Here is a 17,412-nt window from a genome sequence, read left to right on the forward strand (position 1 = left end):
TTTCAGGCTCTTTAATAACTTGAAACTCGCAAACGGTGACGTATGAAACAAGTGGGACTCTTTAAGCAGAGCTTTCCGCATTTGTCAGGAGTTCTGTAGTTATTCCTCAACGTGCAGTTAGAAAAGGAACGCAGGCTGAAGGAGGGAAACGGAGTGAAAGACTAGCGAACGAGTCGCTGATGAAGGATCTGGTTTACTGTGCTGCCAGGAACCGTCTGAGCCGGCGCGCCGGGAGCGGAGTAAAAGCTGAGCGGCGCTCGGGCCCAGAGTACGTTGGCCTGACCCGGCAGCTCGCCGGGGGCGCGTGGCCTTTACTGGAAATGGTCGGTAGGGTGACCGTTATGCTGACGGTACCTGTGGACCCCCTGCAATGAGGCAGGGAGCAGGACAAGGAAGGTACTCCATTCTGGATGACACCCACAAAGGAGAGAAAGAGACGAAAGAGAAGCGGTTTGTTTCCGGCAGAAATATTCTTTTGTGATTTCTTGTTTGTCACAATTCCTTTATTCCTTTATTACTGTCAGCTACTGTGTCTCGTTCGCGCGTAGCTCCGTCGACATGGCTGCTGCTTCTATTGTACAGTACAGTTGATATTTTTATCCACCGGCGAGTGCGCTGCCCTGACGGACGGCAAATGTGTGCGCGACGGGACCCAAGAGCCTCCCTTGAGTCGTTGCGCAGAGGCCCATGACCGTCCCCCCGAGGACCCGCTACAATATTGGAATCATGCGGACCCCACCTCCCCATTATGTGCTCTGGGGATGAGCTCGTGAGCAGCGGTTCCCCGAGGAGATGCTATGTGAATATGGCAGCTGACAGGCACCGCTGCCGTGGACCAGCGCTCGGCAGCACGCGGGGCGACCGGGCTCGTTGCGCTCATTATTCTGACCGTTTCCAAATGTCAAAGTGTCGCTGTTGACTTGCGCCGAAACGCTGAGAAGAGGGCGCGTTGAGGAGGGTCACCCATGCGCTACGCGTGTCTTACAAAAAAAACGTCTCCTAATACCCAGAAATGATGTAACGTGTTCCATGCGTCTTTTGAACAATTTCTCGGTGTCAGTCTGTCTTCACTCTGCTCTGTCCAATTGCCTTTGGGTTGTGCTGCACTTTTCTGCCACTTGTCAGCTTCTCTTCTTCTCCTTCACCTGTCATTCCTCTGCGCACTAATGAAACGAGAAATTGTTGGCATAATCACACAACTGGAACATAACTTTCCAGCACTTATTATTTGTCAAAACATGTTTTATATGCGCTCAGGGCATGTGCCATAACTCCCTCTCAAGTGCACACATGTATGAGTAATGGAACTTACTTTTCCTTTTTATTAAAATGATGGCAATATCTTTATGAAAAGATGGCATGTTCTCATCTCACGCACACACTTTATTGTGCTCTTGCTTGTTGGTGAATATGTTTTACGCTCTGTGAAACATTGCTTTGTTTCTTTTAGCAGAAACATGCCAGTTTCCTGCCTCTGGATGCAAACCAGGGGCAGCCGGTAGTGTAATGGTTACAGTTACTGCCTTTGGATCCACAGGTTTAATCCCCACCTCTGGCTGTAGTACCCTTGAGCAAGATACTTACCCTAAATTGTGCCAGTAAAATTACCCAGCTGTATAAAGGGGTAAATAACTGTAAACCTGCAATAATTATAACCTAATCTCACCGCAAATCACTTTGGAGAAAAGCATCAGCTAAACAAAGAATTGTAACCCAAGTCAGCAGCCTAGACCAGACACCATCAATCCCTCTCCCTGCCCAACTTGCGTTCCCCGTTGCACAGACTCCATACATGTGCACCGCTCACCCCGATATAAAGACTCTGTCCTGGGTATCCGGTCTACTTGGCCTTGCTCAGGTCACTGACCAGTTCCAGTAGATGAATAGCATTGATGCCCATATCAAGTTCAAGACTCTATCTCCTGCCTACGAGGCTGCCAAGGATCTGCACCCTGATCTACAAAAGCTGATCACAGAAAGAGTTCTACATTCATCTGCCTCTGGCCTCTCAGAGGTTGAAAATCCAGAGCCCTTCTGGGTTCTCAGTTCTGTCTCTGATGCAGCACCTTGAATGCCTTCCCTCACTAACCTGCTAACGCGCAAAGTGCCGTCGAACCCACTTACTTCCGTACTTTTAACATTATACTGTAGTGTTTCCCGGCCGAATAAACATAACAAACCCACATGAAGGACATCAACAGCAGCTAGTTTCATTAGGATGTTTTTATAAAAAGATTATAATATTGTCATTTATGTTTTGTGTAATTCTTTAAATGAAGCTGTCACTCTGGTAAAGGATTTTAATTGTTTTAACTCAGTCCTGCCCAAGGTGGCACAGTGGCACAGCGGGTAGCACTGCGCTCTTACAGCGCCTGCGTGCTGCGAGAGGTCGTGGGTTCGATTCCTCCTTCAGCCTATATGTGGTTTTCCTGTTCTCCCCATGTCTGGCAGCTGCTGGCATAGTGGTTTGAATTGCAGCTCTGGTACCTTCCTTGTAGCTGTTTAACCTCAACCTTTCTTTTACTGCCTTCGGGTCAGGTGATGTCCGGTGCGAGACCCAGGCAACTGAACACATGTGCTGTGGAATGCGGTGTCGCAGCAAACTTCACTGAAGTGTGTTTTGCAGGTGATGTGTACATACAGCAGACGCAAGACACGAAAAATCCTGTCATCTACGGGGTCTTCTCCGTTTCAGGGTAGGTGGCACTAGAGCTTTTTCATTCCGATTCTCTCCACTTAACAAAGAATGATTTACGAAGAATTTACCACACCGGTGCTGTACTTTTTTTGGGTTGCAGTTCTTCCTACATCCCTTAAGTTCTTTCTCCTACCTCATAGCTCCTCTAAGCTTCTGCAAGTCTGTCTGAAAGCAGCCATTGACACCTCTGATTACAACGAAACCAAGAGCCATCATCTCAAAGTAGTGCTCTAGTAACGTTCTGAAATCAAGATATTGTTCACTGCCATGAGCACCACAAACGAATCTTTGACCATCGGTCCTTCGTCAAAGTCGTACAAAATGCCATTTCTCGCAGCTGATTCGCATCTCACATGGGAATGAAGCACACAAAGAAAATTCATTTGTACTGTCAAAGACCTCAGTGTCCTGTTGCTGCACAGGCCCAGTTCAGTTGGAATCTCGACTTGCGAGTTGCGGAGAATTGCCGGCCATGTAGGCCAGCGGAGAAGGGGCAGTTTCTGCTGTTGTGCCCACTTAGAGCAGCAGGACAAAAAATCTGTTGGCGCCAAAATAATATCAAGTGTTGCGATGAAAAACTGGAAACGTCACTTCTGCACAAACCGTCTGCATCCAGCTGCTTTCTATGTAAGAAGGAGTGTTACTTTACTGAGACACTCACACACACGCTGACCTGGTATCTTCACCCAACTCTGCAGGTCTGTGTTCAAGGGTTCGGCGGTGTGCGTCTATTCAATGGCCGACATCCGCATGGTGTTTAACGGGCCTTTCGCTCACAAAGAAGGACCCAACTACCAGTGGGTCGCTTACGCGGGAAAGATCCCGTACCCCAGACCAGGAACGGTAAGATCCGACCCAACGCAGCCTCTGCGTCTGTTGAGAAACACACCTGCCGAAAGATGAGCCAAATGCAGGTCGTTTTCACTGCGACCATCTACACTGCATCTTGTTACTCTCTGTGAGGAATTCCATTCAAAGAGCACATCGCAGGTGTTACATACGCCAAATTGTGGAGTACGAATCGAGAACAACCTTCGCTTTGGCATTAGATGCTACACGTTGGCTTGTAGCTCACACCGTCTTTCTCTCCAATCCTGTTTGTTCCTTTTGTTTTATTTGCAGCGCTGCTTCTGCTACTGTGGTGAATAAAGTAGAAAAGTCTTTTTTTAAAAATGCCTCATGTAGATGAAATTTACACGTATGACATCAGTGACTTACAGAAAAGAAAAAGGTGACACAAGTGCTGACAGGCCTATGTTCCACACTGCTCTTGCGATTTACCGCAGGCTCCTCATGTGTGAGAACTCAGGCTTTCCTGTATGTGTGGCCCACAGTGTCCTGGTGGAACTTTCACTCCCAACATGAAGTCCACCAAGGATTACCCTGATGAAGTTATCAACTTCATGCGCAACCATCCCACCATGTACAACGCCGTGTACCCGGTGCACAAACGTCCCCTGGTGGTGAGGACCAATGTAGACTACGAGTTCACCACCATCACTGTGGACCAGGTGACAGCTGCAGATGGAAGCTATGAGGTGCTTTTCCTGGGCACTGGTGAGTTCTTGCTCCCATTTCAAAGCCATGTTTGTTCTACGAGGTTGCCGGCCTTTGGTCGCGCTCTTAAAATGTAGAGGTGACTACTACGAGATCTTGAGCTGTTTGGAAATTGAGGATTTCAGGCAGGGGAACCTGCCAGGTACCCAAATAGCTTCTGTAAAAATTCCATGCTTTTTTCAGCTTGAAATTTAAGAGCATTAAGTTTTTTGTGAGTTTCTCACGGTGGGATGTTCTTGGCGACGGACTAAATTCTTCTTTCGGCTGCTGTCATTACATTGCACTCTTGTCTGTTAATAGTTGCAACGCATTCATATCTTAAATACTGCAATGGACTGGCATCCCTTCCAGGGTATGGCCTCACTAGGCTAGCGAGGATAGGCCCCAAACCACGGTGACCCTAACGACAGTGACTGAGAAACTTAGGAGCTGCGTTTTCTATGGATTCTAAAGCATGACATTGAGCTGGATGTAGAGCTTCAGCAACGGAAAGGGGTAAAAGAGTGATGAGGATCTAAAGGGGGTGAAGGTGATGAGAGTAAGGACAGATACCAGAAGGGCTGCAAAAATGAAGGGTGTGAAGAAATGCTCACGTGCACCGTGGAACAATGAACTCCCTACTTGTGTTCCCAGACCGTGGAACTGTACAAAAGGTGATTGTCCTGCCAACAGATGATCTTCAGACAGAGGAGCTTGTCCTGGAGGAAGTGGAGGTGTTTAGGGTGGGTTGTCCTCCTCTTTCAAATTTTTATTCACTGCCGCTTTCCATCACACTCATTGCGTGCTTTGGTGTTCATTCAGCATCTCTTAATGATGTACTACTTCCCATTATATTGCAGGTTCCCACTCCAATAACAACAATGAAAATTTCATCCAAAAGAGTAAGTCGTTTTCACGCCACGTCCCGAACATCTCCATCAAGGAGACGACAGAAACTTGCCTGTCTGGTTGTGTCAATGTGTGTAAATGTGTGTACGGTTGCTGCCGGATACATTCGCTGTTAAAACATTACTGAAAAAAATGTGGGCACCGGGTGATGTAGCGCTCAGCTGCCACCTTTGGACTTACAGGAACCTGGTTTGAATCCCACCTTCTGCAGTACCCTTGAGCAAGGTATTAAAGGAGCCAGAAATGAATTGCTGAATTGCTCCCAGCTGTACGAGTGGTTAAATCAGTGCAAGTGGAGTTAACGTAAAATGTAAAGAAAACACAAGCTAATATTGTGGTTAATAAATGTGATTCTGTGGTAAAGTTAAGATTAAACATTGCTGTACACGTACATATAAAATCACTCTGAAACTGATGTTACGGTAGCCTGGTGGTTAGAGGCACGGGTTCAGATCCCACCTCCAGCTGTAATACCCCGAGCATTGTACTTACCCTGGAACTGCTCCAGTAAAAATTGCCCAGCTGTATCGATGGGTAAGTAACTTAACATTGCACGTCACTCTGGAGAAAAGCATCGGCAGCTAGGTGAATAAATGTAAGTTAGTGTACCGCAGGTCACCCGTATTAGCGAGGTTCTCATCTTACCGAGTCACAAACCTGGACCCCCTGTCACTGGGCGAAACAAGTTCCTCCGACTCGCAGCGACAGCGACCGAATTCTCCACTTTCCGACGTCTCGTGTCGTTTTCCCCCCCGCAGCAACAGCTGTACGTGGCGTCGGCCGAGGGAGTGACTCACCTGACCCTCCACCGCTGCGATGTGTACGGCGAGGCCTGTGCCGACTGCTGCCTGGCCCGTGACCCCTACTGTGCCTGGGATGGAAAATCTTGCTCGCGCTACTCTGCGTCACAGAAAAGGTGAGCACCAACTCCAGGGCCTCGCGAGCTGTCATGTTCCAGTAGGAGAGACGCTGAAGACAATAAGAAGTCCACACATTTTGGAAATAAAGCAGTATGCTGCCAGTTAGAACCTTAAACGTTTGTTATATTCATTACCTGTACAGATGTTTGTCCGTTTTTCTTTTAAATCACCGTGCATTAGAGACGTTACCATTTTATGCGCGTATGAATTTTTGCTGTCACAAATTTGCCATTTCTAGATGATTTTCAAGTAAAATTTCTTCCGTTTGCACGTGCTGATCTGACCCCATTAGACGCAGCCGACGACAGGATGTGAAGTACGGAAACCCCATCCGGCAGTGCAGAGGCTACAACTCCAATGGTACACCCCCTTCCTTCATCAACACGAGCACATCTATAGGATGGACGCGACATATACTGTACCTTCTCTGCACCTCTTCCGATTTTAACCGGAACAACCTGTTAGTTCCCAGCTTTCAAGACGTCATCTATTTATTACGATACTTAATCTGCGCTCCAGAGTGATTTCTACTGAATTGTGTAAATCTGTCGTGATGCACTTGGGTCGGAGAGCTGTAGTTGCCATGGTGCCCTGTTTGTTGTAGCCAATAAGAACACGCTGGAGATGGTACAGTACGGAGTGGAGGGCAGCAGCACCTTCCTGGAATGTCAAGCGAGGTCCCCCCACGCGTGCATCAGGTGGCACGTACAGAAGGAAAACAGCGACAGGAAGAAGGAGGTAAGGGTCCACACACCTGATAGGCATGACCCCCCCCCCACCCCCCACGCTGGTCGTGGACGTGCCTTCAGCTGAAGACAATGACCACGGACCGACAGTCTCACGATGTCCCGGAATTGCTGAACTTTTCCCCACGCAAGCACATTTCCATTGGTATGATTGTAGACAGAGCTTCCTCAAAGGATATATCGCAGGTGTCCGGTCATAAAAGTTACAGGAAGTGCTTCTAGGACACCAGCGACACACGTTTGTGCGGCTTCGGTGCTTCTTACGGGAACGGCAAGGTAGCACCTTCGCTACATTCCGTTTACTGTAGGACCTTCTGAGCTGCAATGTAATGTCAGCAATGTTTCATCATTAGAAACCCTGAGAATTAGAATGATCTCTTGTCTTTGGATTCCAGCTTTCCACACTCGCAGCATCCATACCCATGGCAGGTGCACAAACAAGCAGTGAAAGGTTATGAATCATCAACAGCCCTGCCCTACTAGTTCAGTATACGGGGTACGCGGGAAGGAGCAGCCTTGTCAACTCAACAGCAGGAGCTGACCAGGGCACCAAAAAAAAAAAAATGAGTGCTGGCTCTTCTGGAAACTTCCTGTTTGGGATTGCTGTGCCACGGGGGCTTTCAGTAACAGTGTAAAACTTGATGTAAATGTGATCCAATATATGGGATACCATCATACAGTGCACAAATTCACACAAACTGCGTTCCCTCTTCATGTGTTCGCTGGACCTCAACTCTTTATGTTTCACCCCTTTAATACTGTTCCAGCATAAACCGAAAAGACTGCAGAATGTGTCTGAATTTTCATTTAAGAAAGTTGCAGCTGACACAAAGCAACTTACTTACAATTACTTGTCCATTTATACAACTGGGCAATTTTTCCTAGACCCATTCAGGGTAAGTGCCTCCCTCGAGGGTACTCGAAGCTGTGACCTTGGGGCCCAAGGCAGCAGCTGTAACCACTACCCCAGCAGCTCAGCTCCTGCGGCTGACGAACCGCATTTGTTCACTGAAACAAACAGCTCTATCGGCGCCGGGCCTCCGAAACCAGGACGAGCCCGAACCCGTACCGCTCGGGTAAATCTATTGTGTAAAAGCGAGGAAGAAAGAATGAGAAAGAAGCACACGGTTATCTCGTCTCTCCCTTGTTTTCAGATGAAGACCGACGGGCGGGTTCTAAAGACGGAGCAGGGGCTGCTTCTGCGCTCCTTGCAGCCGTCTGACTCGGGCACGTATCACTGCACCGCCACCGAGAAGAATTTCAAGCACGCGCTGCTCAAGCTGCAGCTCGTGGTGTTGTCCAGCAGGGCCGTCCACAGCGCGCTGGGCGACAGCGCCGGGCCGTCGGCCGTGGCGGCGCCGCTCCAGGCCGGCCCGTGGACGCCCAACGCCGGCCAGTACAAGGACCTTCTGACCCTCCTGAGCCAGCCTGAGATGGGCCTCATCAATCAGTACTGCCAGGACTACTGGCCGCTGGGCAGCGCCGGCTCCAAGGAGCCCGTGGTGGCTGCCGTGAGAGGGAAGGACCTGAAGGAGCTCAAGGAGCAGAAGAAGCCGCGAAACCGCCGGAATCACGACGGGCGAATCGAGGCACGGGAAACATGAGGGATCCCTGCTGCAGAACGGCGGAAGGACTCGGAACGCGGGGGAAATCATAAGTACAAACATGAAACGGAACTGAAAAATTGATGCGCAAACAAACTCCTTTTGACAATTAAAAATATTAAAATACACAGTATTTATTGTAGGTTGTACATAGTATCATTCTGTGGATTCCTTCGTACTTAAGTAGACGAAAAAAAGCTCTTTGTGTATAGATATGTTCTGGGCAAATATTAATTTTATTATTATTATTGTTATAACAAAAAAAATCTTCCATCGTCATCATGAAACGTTGTCTCACAGCTGAAATACCGTTACGCTGGAAGTTCACCGACTTCGTAGAAACACGTGAAAAAGGGTAATAAGCAGGGACACAACTGGGAGAAGGGAGATTTTGTTTCTGGACTTCTGCTGGACTTCTCGGCGTCATCCGTTACCCGGACGCCCTGGAGCCGGAGCGCGGCCAGCAGCGCTCCGCACCTTCCGAGGCAGGTCCCCGAACCTGGACGCGCCGCGCCGGGAGGTGGCGGGGGACTCCGGAGCGGAGAGCGGCGCGCGGACCGCTGCCCCGCGACGGACTCTTGGCTCGGCGAGACGCCGCACGTCCCGAAAGCAGCACAGTAGCGGCACGTTTCCCCGCACGCAAACCAGCATCTTATGCTCGTACCGAAATCCAGCCCCATCCTTCCTCATGTTTTACTGTTGCAAACCAGTAGCATCTGTATTGCTCCTCAATTTGCGCTCTTCATGCCACCCCTAGTTTTTCTTGTCCTTTTCTCAGTTTCTTTTTTGTGATCTCTGTTCCCAAAACTGCAATGCAAACATTGTGACTTTGTGTGTATGTATGTGTCTCCTCAATATTGTACGAGTGAGACGATAAGGACTGCAGTTGTGTTCACTTGAAAAATCTTTACCGGGGGCTTCTAAAGTTTACAAATACTATATAGTGTGTATATAATATATAGACACACATATATCTGCAAGGCCCAGGAGACATGAATTCAGAAAGATTTTAAGAGTAATCTGAGTTTTCTTGGGCTGCTGTTTGAATTATTGTGTCATTAAGACCAATAACGGAAACGATGCACCGTCGGGGGAAGAGAAGAACGTAGAGCAACGTAGTACAACTTGACTGGGCTGCTTCACGTTACAGCCGCCTACAAGCGAAGCGGCTGCCGGCCTCATCACAACGAGGATTCCTCGGGACCTGGGGTCATTCTCAGTCACGACGCAAGGAAGCCCTGCCCCATGACCCAACGCAACCAGGCCTGGAAGATCCAGGCGCTGGAGCCACCAAGGTTCTTGTGAGCTTTCTGGTGTTTGTGACGCCTCTGCATAAGTGGCATCGCTGCTCAGAGCCGTTTTCCATTTGCACATTTATTTGACGCTTTGGCTCCACAACTAAATGTAAATATACACACACACACACACACACACACAGAGAGCATTTTCTTAATAGTGTAAACGATACCAAAACTGGGAAGCTGGCTTTTCATTGTGTGCATGAAATGGATATGTACTGTATATGTGTATCAGAAAAAAAGTTGTTGCCGTTCTTCCATTTGGTGAAATGATACACACTTCTCTCGGTGCAGTTTATCAAACCAACATATCTGAGGAATAATCTCAGGTGCTAAACATACACACTTTAAATAAAGTACCTTCATTTCAAGATTCTTCCTCCCCCACTGTTTCTGCTTTGCGTCGGACACCGGTCGTTCCCGTCTGGTCAAACTGCTTGTTTCGTGTTGGAACAGGAGGATCGAAGAGGAAGCCAACATTTCTTTCTTGCTATTTTTATCATGTGTATCTTTAAGGGTTTAGTCTTTTCTTCAAAATTGGTTTAATAAGAAAGCCACTGTTGAAAATAAATGCAGAGACGTTATTGTAAGGACTTGTGTACATGACCTTTCCCTTTCACTGTCAACGTTGCTGACTAATAAATTAAAGCTCTATATTTTCTATAAAAAAAACAAAACTTCCACTGCTCTCATCTGTTAAGTTTACTTTCACATACCACATTATATTACCGTTTTTGTGCACGTGACCACGGGAAGATACATGAACCGCACTGTACACACCACACATATAGTGCGTATCCATTCCAAACTCATTTCTGATGCCCCTCCTTGCTCTCTTGCACACGAGCCTAAGGCTGGATCACTATTTCATAGCCCGCTTGCCGTATGTTTTACGGCTGCTGGACTCTAAAGCACTTGGAAGATGAACATCGTTGAAAGGCAACAGTCCGGACGAGGGAATTTCCTTACATCGTGTCTTCTGTGAACGAATTGATAATGATCATGGGAAAGAAATGCTTCCGCTGCAAACACTGCAGGCACACAATGTCGTTTTATAACACTATTTATGAGAACCACCTGGAGAATGAAGCAGCCTCGTGATTAAAAACAGGCTTTGGGAAAATCCATAGTGGCTCATGGATGCCCTTCACTCTGCGCACGGGGGTATGAAACAAAGATACCGTAGTCATCGCTTATACCGGCAGGGGTGCCGTCACTTGTCCAGGGAGAAAATTCGGAGAAGGGAAACCCTCATGGGAAGAAACCGGAAGTTGGGGAAGTATTTCCACAAATCTTGGGTCTCTCTACATATGCAGCTTTCAGTTAAAAGATGGTCATTTAAACAAAGTTTCCTTTAAATTCATTTTATATGCGGAGCTCATTAGTTCCGAAAGAACCACATGGCACCAAACGTATTAGTTCAGGACTGGAGGACAACTGCGGGACAAATGGCTTTTCCCCAGACGAAAGGTCCAACGTATAATACGATAACATGATAAATGCTTCAGAAGAAGAGTCCGCTGAGTCAACATGGTTTCGGACGTCTCGTGTTCTAATCCGCTTCTAATTTCTACAGCCACACACTACTATTTCTTGTGGGCACAAGTTTTGGGACAGCGTGTGGCTACGGCACGATCTCAGAACTACGTGAAAGTGCCACATTTTCGCAGTACATACAACAGTCAGTCAGTCACAGAGCCTTCATGAAGTATCTCAGCGGGACACAAGCAGGACCCCACGCACTCGTCGTACACCAGCCTGTGTACGAACGACAGTCACGTGCGCTCTAGCGCTCCGTTTCGGCAAGTACGGATCGCACGCGTCATCTCGGCGTATTCCCACCCTGAGCGAAGGGCGTCCGGGGGCGTCGGACAAACTCCCGCTGCCGTTCTGAATTAAGGGCAGAGGAAACGCCGGAAGACCGAAGAACAGTAACTGATAGGGTAGCGCTGCTCTCGATCGTGACCTCGGAGCCCCGTTGGTGACAGAGGAGTCAGCATGTGCTGGAGAAAGAGAACAACAGTGTTCTGCTGCTTTCAAAGAACATACTTTTTTAATTCTCCTCTCCATATGCTGAGAAAAGCCAGTGGTTGACAAATGAACTTGTTACCTCTGTCAGGTCACAGTCACCCAGCACACTGAGGGTCTCTTTTTTGTGAGCAGGCCTCTATTTCAGACCAAAGCGGCCCCTGCGGGACGATACCTTGACTGAGAAAGCAGTTAATCGCGCGACACCTTTCCAACTCTGCACGTGTGTCCATCCTTCCGGCAGTTTGACCCGTCCAGGAAGCGAAACTCCGGACAAGTCGCGCCACGCGGGCAAGTCGCCTCTAGGCCACCTCGGCACGACACCGCCGAGACAAAAGCGTTTGAGTGCGCGCCCACCCTGCAGCGCTCCGACATCCAGGCCATTCATGGCGACTTTGGCTTGACCGCAAGTACGCTCACATTAACTAAAAGAAGATGAAAAGGGGGAAAATCGTTCCTCTTGCTTTTTCAAAAGAGACCTTTGTTTGAAGTATCTGAAGACCTTTGCTGAGCAGCATCTGGCACAGACACACAGATATTTCCTGCTTGCACCCCAACAACAGAGCACATTGAGCAGCGTTAGAGTCGGCTTTGCAAGAGAGCAACTTGTAGAGGACCTGATCAGCGGTGATAAGAGCTGAAAACGAAGAGGAACGTGAATCACGCAGTCCCTCTTGTCACAAAAAGGTGGCACAAGGCCCGCGACGTGAGCGGAGGAACCCGACAGCACAAAGGTCCCGGCTGCTATCTGATGGCGACGCCCGGTCATTACGGGCTCACGACACATGTGCGGCCAACTATTCTTCCAGTCGTTTCCCCCCGCACCACCATTCGCCAACCATCTGAGGAACACAAGAGCATTGAGGGAAATGAAGCTTTCCCCATCAAGTGACGCTGTTCTCTCTGCGTTTCAGAAAACGGGTCACCAGGCAGCGCTGTAGTCAGACGCCCCCCATGAGGCTCTTACCTCGTTTCAGCGCAGCTGTGAACTTACTGACTTTTCATCTCGTACCTCTGCTCGCGATGCTGCCGGTAACAAAGTTCTTGTATTTTATTCTTCGAAAGCTCGTCTCGGGGCCTTACGGGACATGCTGCATCTATCCGGTTTGCAACATCTGAAAGGAATGACGTGAATATTGGCGGCGGAAACAGGGCTTTCTTTCAGTGCGCACAAAAGGCAGCTTTTGTGCAAGAAGAGAAGGACGCCGGTGTGGGGAAAGGCAAAGCGAAACACGGCCACCTTCTGGGCGTCAAGTGTACACTCGGTGGAAGAACAGAAGCAGGTTTGACATTTACGCACTTATTCCTTTAGCAAACGCACACTTTCCTCTCTGACATCCGGACACAGACGAGTCATTCCTCCATAGAGGCTTTCAATTCAAACATTTGTTCTTATGCACAGACTCTCCAAAGTACAAGAGAGGGGACAAAGCTTCCAAACACCGATTTTACTGCAGTCTCGCTTTAATCCAACTGCTGTATCCCACTTTTCGTGAGATTTCAACACACATATTGTGAAAGCGCTGCACATTTTTAATTATGACAGGGGCAACAATATTTTCAGCTCTTTAACTGGATGCCCTTAATGCTCTCCGAACGTGCAAATCTCACCACTCGGGAGAAAGAACTTCTCTCGCAAAAAACAGACTCTCACTTCTGTGCATGGCACATTATTACCTTCCATATACGTCTCTGTGGACCAGATGATTCAGAAAGGCCCTCTCAGCCAACTCACCAAAGTGAAAACATTCAAACCAGTAACAGCACATCAGGACAAAGCAAAAATACAATGTATTCTTGTATAGCTCTCCATCCTGAATCCAAACAAAGTAAAGAACAAATGACAAATACAGACCAACACATACAACACAAATCACATACAATTAAAAAAAGCTCAAGAAATGTATGAAATCTAACAGTGATGTACTTTAAGGTCACATTGGGATGGTTAAGTGCTGGATGATGAAGTGGTCGGTTCCTATAGCAACTGTAGTAAACAAGCTGTAAGCTACACGCAATATCCTGGAACTCAGCTTTTATGAAACAGCTTCACTGGGGGGAAATGGGCGATTCAGAATAAATATTGTCTAACTAATGAGGCTGAGAAGGTTTGAATCTACCCAGTAAAGACACTTTTTGTGCGAGGATTTAAGATGTGCTTTTTATGAACGGGGCTCTGAAACGATTCAACATTTACTTCTGTTCCCTGGTAAAAAGTCTTTGGACTGAACCGCAGTCTTACGTTAAAAAAAAAAAAAGAGGCAAACATTAAGATGATTAACTTTTAAGAAACGAATGTGATGATAAACCTTAATCTCATTGAAAATAAGTTTTAAAATATGTTTAACAACTCTTACATTGGTACATTACTACACAAACACAAAGTAAAGTGGTCCAGGATGAGTCCTGCCTTCAAACACCAAATTAACCCTAAAGGCTTGTTTGCAAGTCCTTTCAAACTGTAAAAATACAGAATTGGTTCATATCTTATTTACTCTCTTTTCATAATGTGTGTTTGGGGGGAAACTTGTGTCTCAGAAGTTGTTGACATTTATTCAGTTAGCTGACACTTTTCTAAAAATTGATTTACTGTGTTAGGTGACTTACACCTACTTACCCCAGTTATAGGGTAAATGGGCGTAAGTCACTTAACACGTGACGTGCGCCTTCAAACAGGACACTCGAGTTGCGAAGAACGGAGCGCTGGGACGTTGGCCAGGGTTACGGAAGGAAAGCGATCCTTTTGGGGCGCGACGGCAAAGCCGCCTGTCCTCAGTCGCTGCCATGCTCGCACTATTTGCTAGAACTGGCACTAAGATGCAAGTTCGATTGGTTCGCAGTGTGGTAAAGTGGTAAGCGACACAGCGCTAGTGGTTTCTCTGTTCCCCAGGAATCACTGTAGTGTTCTTTCTTTGGGCGGCTGCAGCAGGTCAACAGGTGGAAAGTGTCGAGCGGATCCTATACCACAGTAAACAGTGTGCACCTGGACAGGTGAAAAGAGGAAGAGACTGGCATGCTGTGCCGCCATGAACCTTAAGTGCTCCACCATATTACTACACATATACACATCCTTCCTGCTCTCCTGCGCCACAAAGTAACCTTGTCCCCTTCGGCATCAACGGGACATGCGTCACAAGGCAGAGCTGCCGCACCATCCGCTCCCAGTTCTCCCAGTAGACCACGCTTGATTTTTTTTTTAAAACATTTAAAACATCACAAATTTCTGCAGATTAGATTCAGGGATGTCCAACATTTTGGGCCAAATCACAGTAAGTGACATACTGACTCTTCAGTGTCCAAAGTGGGGGGGAAAAAAAAAAGGTTTAACTGCATTTTATTCAGGTACAGTGTGAGCTCCTGCATATGTCTCATAACTGCATCATCATGTGATGCATTTGAATGTACACTATTTATGGTGGATAAACAGTTGTACAAATGTTCCTGCACATCAAGTTACTTGAAACATCAGGCCACAAGTTGGACACTCCTAGTACAGATAAAGGCAGTCTATGCCCCTTCTGTAAGATGTTCTGAGGGAAGACGCACAAATCTTTATGAAAAGAGGAACCCTGACTGAATATGTAATTTTGGAAAATTACACAAATTGTCTTTAAGGATTGCAGCATTTGCCAGCTCTGACAGCACTCTTTAGATCCAGCATCTCGAGGACAGACCTACTGGAGGGGACAGTGACTCAAGTGTTGTCAGCTGCATTCAGCACCAATCAAATGAGCCCGAAAAAGATCTGATAATATAATGTAATACGCCAACTGTTCATTGCCATTTTCAACTCACTTCTTACTGTTGTTCATCTTAGCATATGTTCTGTAAATCTGGCAGCAACTGGCACAGGGGAGAGTAGAGCTGCTGCCTCACACTACCTGGCTGGTGTGAGAAAATGTGGGTTTGAGCCCCACTCAGGCTACACGAAGTTTGCATATTCTCCCTGTGCGGGTTTCTTCTGGGGGCTCCTTTTTCCTCCCACAGTCCAAACACATGTGGTTCAGGTGAACTGGTGACACTGAATTGCCTGGAGTGTTAGACTCACTGTATGCGAGAGGCTACCCTACAATGGACCGGCATCCTGTCCACGGTGAAATCTGGTAGCACCTGTTCACACTACACACATGACTCATGGTATCAAGGAAGTTCTCTTTTTCTCCAGTTACACCACTACATCCAATGACTTTGTATTACATCCAGTCCTCTTGTGTTTTATTACCAAAGACTCTGGCTTGTGGTTGTTGTAAAACCCTGAGCAGTTTCTGCCAAAAGAAAGAGTTATGGGCAACGGCTTATGGGACAGAGATAGGGTAAGGTATGAGGGAATGGTGTGACACATGTCTCTTCTTTCACTGCTAAATGTTTAATTATTATGACCTGCTGGATCTAACATCCATTACATGTCTGAATGTACAAATAATTGTTCAGCTTCAAGTCAGCAGAAAAACAAAAAGGAACCCAGGACTGAAGAGTGACTTTCAAGTAGAAATTGAGCACAACTCTTTAACCATCTCAGGGCCAAATTAATTTAGCAGTAGGAAAAATATTTGCTTAAAGCTTTTACCAGCTGATGCTAATTTGCAACGCCTGCCTGGAGAGGCATAACACTCAGCACTACATGTTGTGTGTGTGTGTGTGTGTGTGTGTGTGTCCACATACATTGACAAATTGCATTTAATTTCACAAGTCCTAAACGACACATGTCCCAGCCACTGACACTTTACCTTTTATACGTGAAGGCCTATCCACACACGAACTTCACCATCTCATCAGTACTAAAGAAGGCTGTGTTCGCACTGTACTCTCCACTGTCACGCTAAAAGGATGGAGGAAAAAATCGTTGAAGGACATCAGGTATAAGATGCGAGTGAGAAAACCAGTACACACTGAGTTCAAGGCAATTACCCTTAAAAACCCAACATTTATTCAGGGGTTACTAGGAAAGAAACACAGACAAGCAGAAACCTGAATAAAAATATTTTCCTATTTACAAAGTGTGTTGGCAAATGTCTCAAGTTAGCACATGCAGTCACATACGCTGAGAGAATGAAGTCTTCCACTGGCCAACAGTGTGAGAAGTGCAAACATTGCTGAGAGCAGCAAGTAAAATGTATTGGGTACAAGCTCAGCGCATACAAGCGCTGCTACTGCCCAAACACATCTGGTCCCCACAGTAAGCACATGACACGGACATCGACGCGAGATGAAGCCTAGCCAGAGAGGAGAAAGAGAGAGGGGTTGTGTGTCCCCACATTCACTGTAAGTTGCAGGGAAACTCAAACAAGGTCAAACAGGTGCTGTAAACATGAATTTTGTCATCAAGGCATTAACACATAACATGCATTTCCTGCAATGATAAAACACTCAAAATAAACTGACACAGACACACACACAAAAACTCCCCAAGGACCCAAAGAGCACAAGTGCAGGTTACAGGACTGTGTACTGCAAATGTGTACAGGCACCATCTGCTCAGGAATCTTGGTACAGAAACACAGGACATGCCAGCATATGAACCTGTACGCTCTACGGCTCGTTGATAGAAATCTTGAGGGGTTCGGAACACTACCATCAGCAGGGAAAGTCAAATTTGGTCTGTAAAGAGGATGTTCATATAGCGATACAAAGAAAATTCTTTTATATATGAACTACCAAGAATTTCTGTTCATA

General features: G+C 47.0%; 1 protein-coding gene across 6 annotated transcripts in view; it reads left to right on the forward strand.

Moving 5' to 3' along the window:
• The window catches only part of LOC108923367 (semaphorin-3F-like), a 72,224-nt gene extending 61,936 nt beyond the window's left edge, over window positions 1-10,288 (forward strand). For 5 of the 6 annotated variants that reach the window (XM_029247667.1, XM_029247669.1, XM_029247671.1 and 2 more), the window contains 9 exons: window positions 2,627-2,696; window positions 3,397-3,541; window positions 4,033-4,255; window positions 4,889-4,977; window positions 5,095-5,136; window positions 5,902-6,059; window positions 6,341-6,423; window positions 6,668-6,801; window positions 7,964-10,288. In XM_029247667.1, the coding sequence (XP_029103500.1) occupies window positions 2,627-2,696; window positions 3,397-3,541; window positions 4,033-4,255; window positions 4,889-4,977; window positions 5,095-5,136; window positions 5,902-6,059; window positions 6,341-6,423; window positions 6,668-6,801; window positions 7,964-8,413 (1,394 nt within the window). In that variant the 3' untranslated portion in view covers window positions 8,414-10,288. The remainder of the gene's footprint in view (window positions 1-2,626; window positions 2,697-3,396; window positions 3,542-4,032; window positions 4,256-4,888; window positions 4,978-5,094; window positions 5,137-5,901; window positions 6,060-6,340; window positions 6,424-6,667; window positions 6,802-7,963) is intronic. The other variant, XM_029247670.1, reaches the window with a different exon arrangement.
• Window positions 10,289-17,412: the final 7,124 nt, after the last annotated feature.

The sequence above is a fragment of the Scleropages formosus genome, chromosome 22 (genome assembly GCF_900964775.1).
Source record: "Scleropages formosus chromosome 22, fSclFor1.1, whole genome shotgun sequence".
Classification (NCBI taxonomy): Eukaryota; Metazoa; Chordata; class Actinopteri; order Osteoglossiformes; family Osteoglossidae; genus Scleropages; species Scleropages formosus.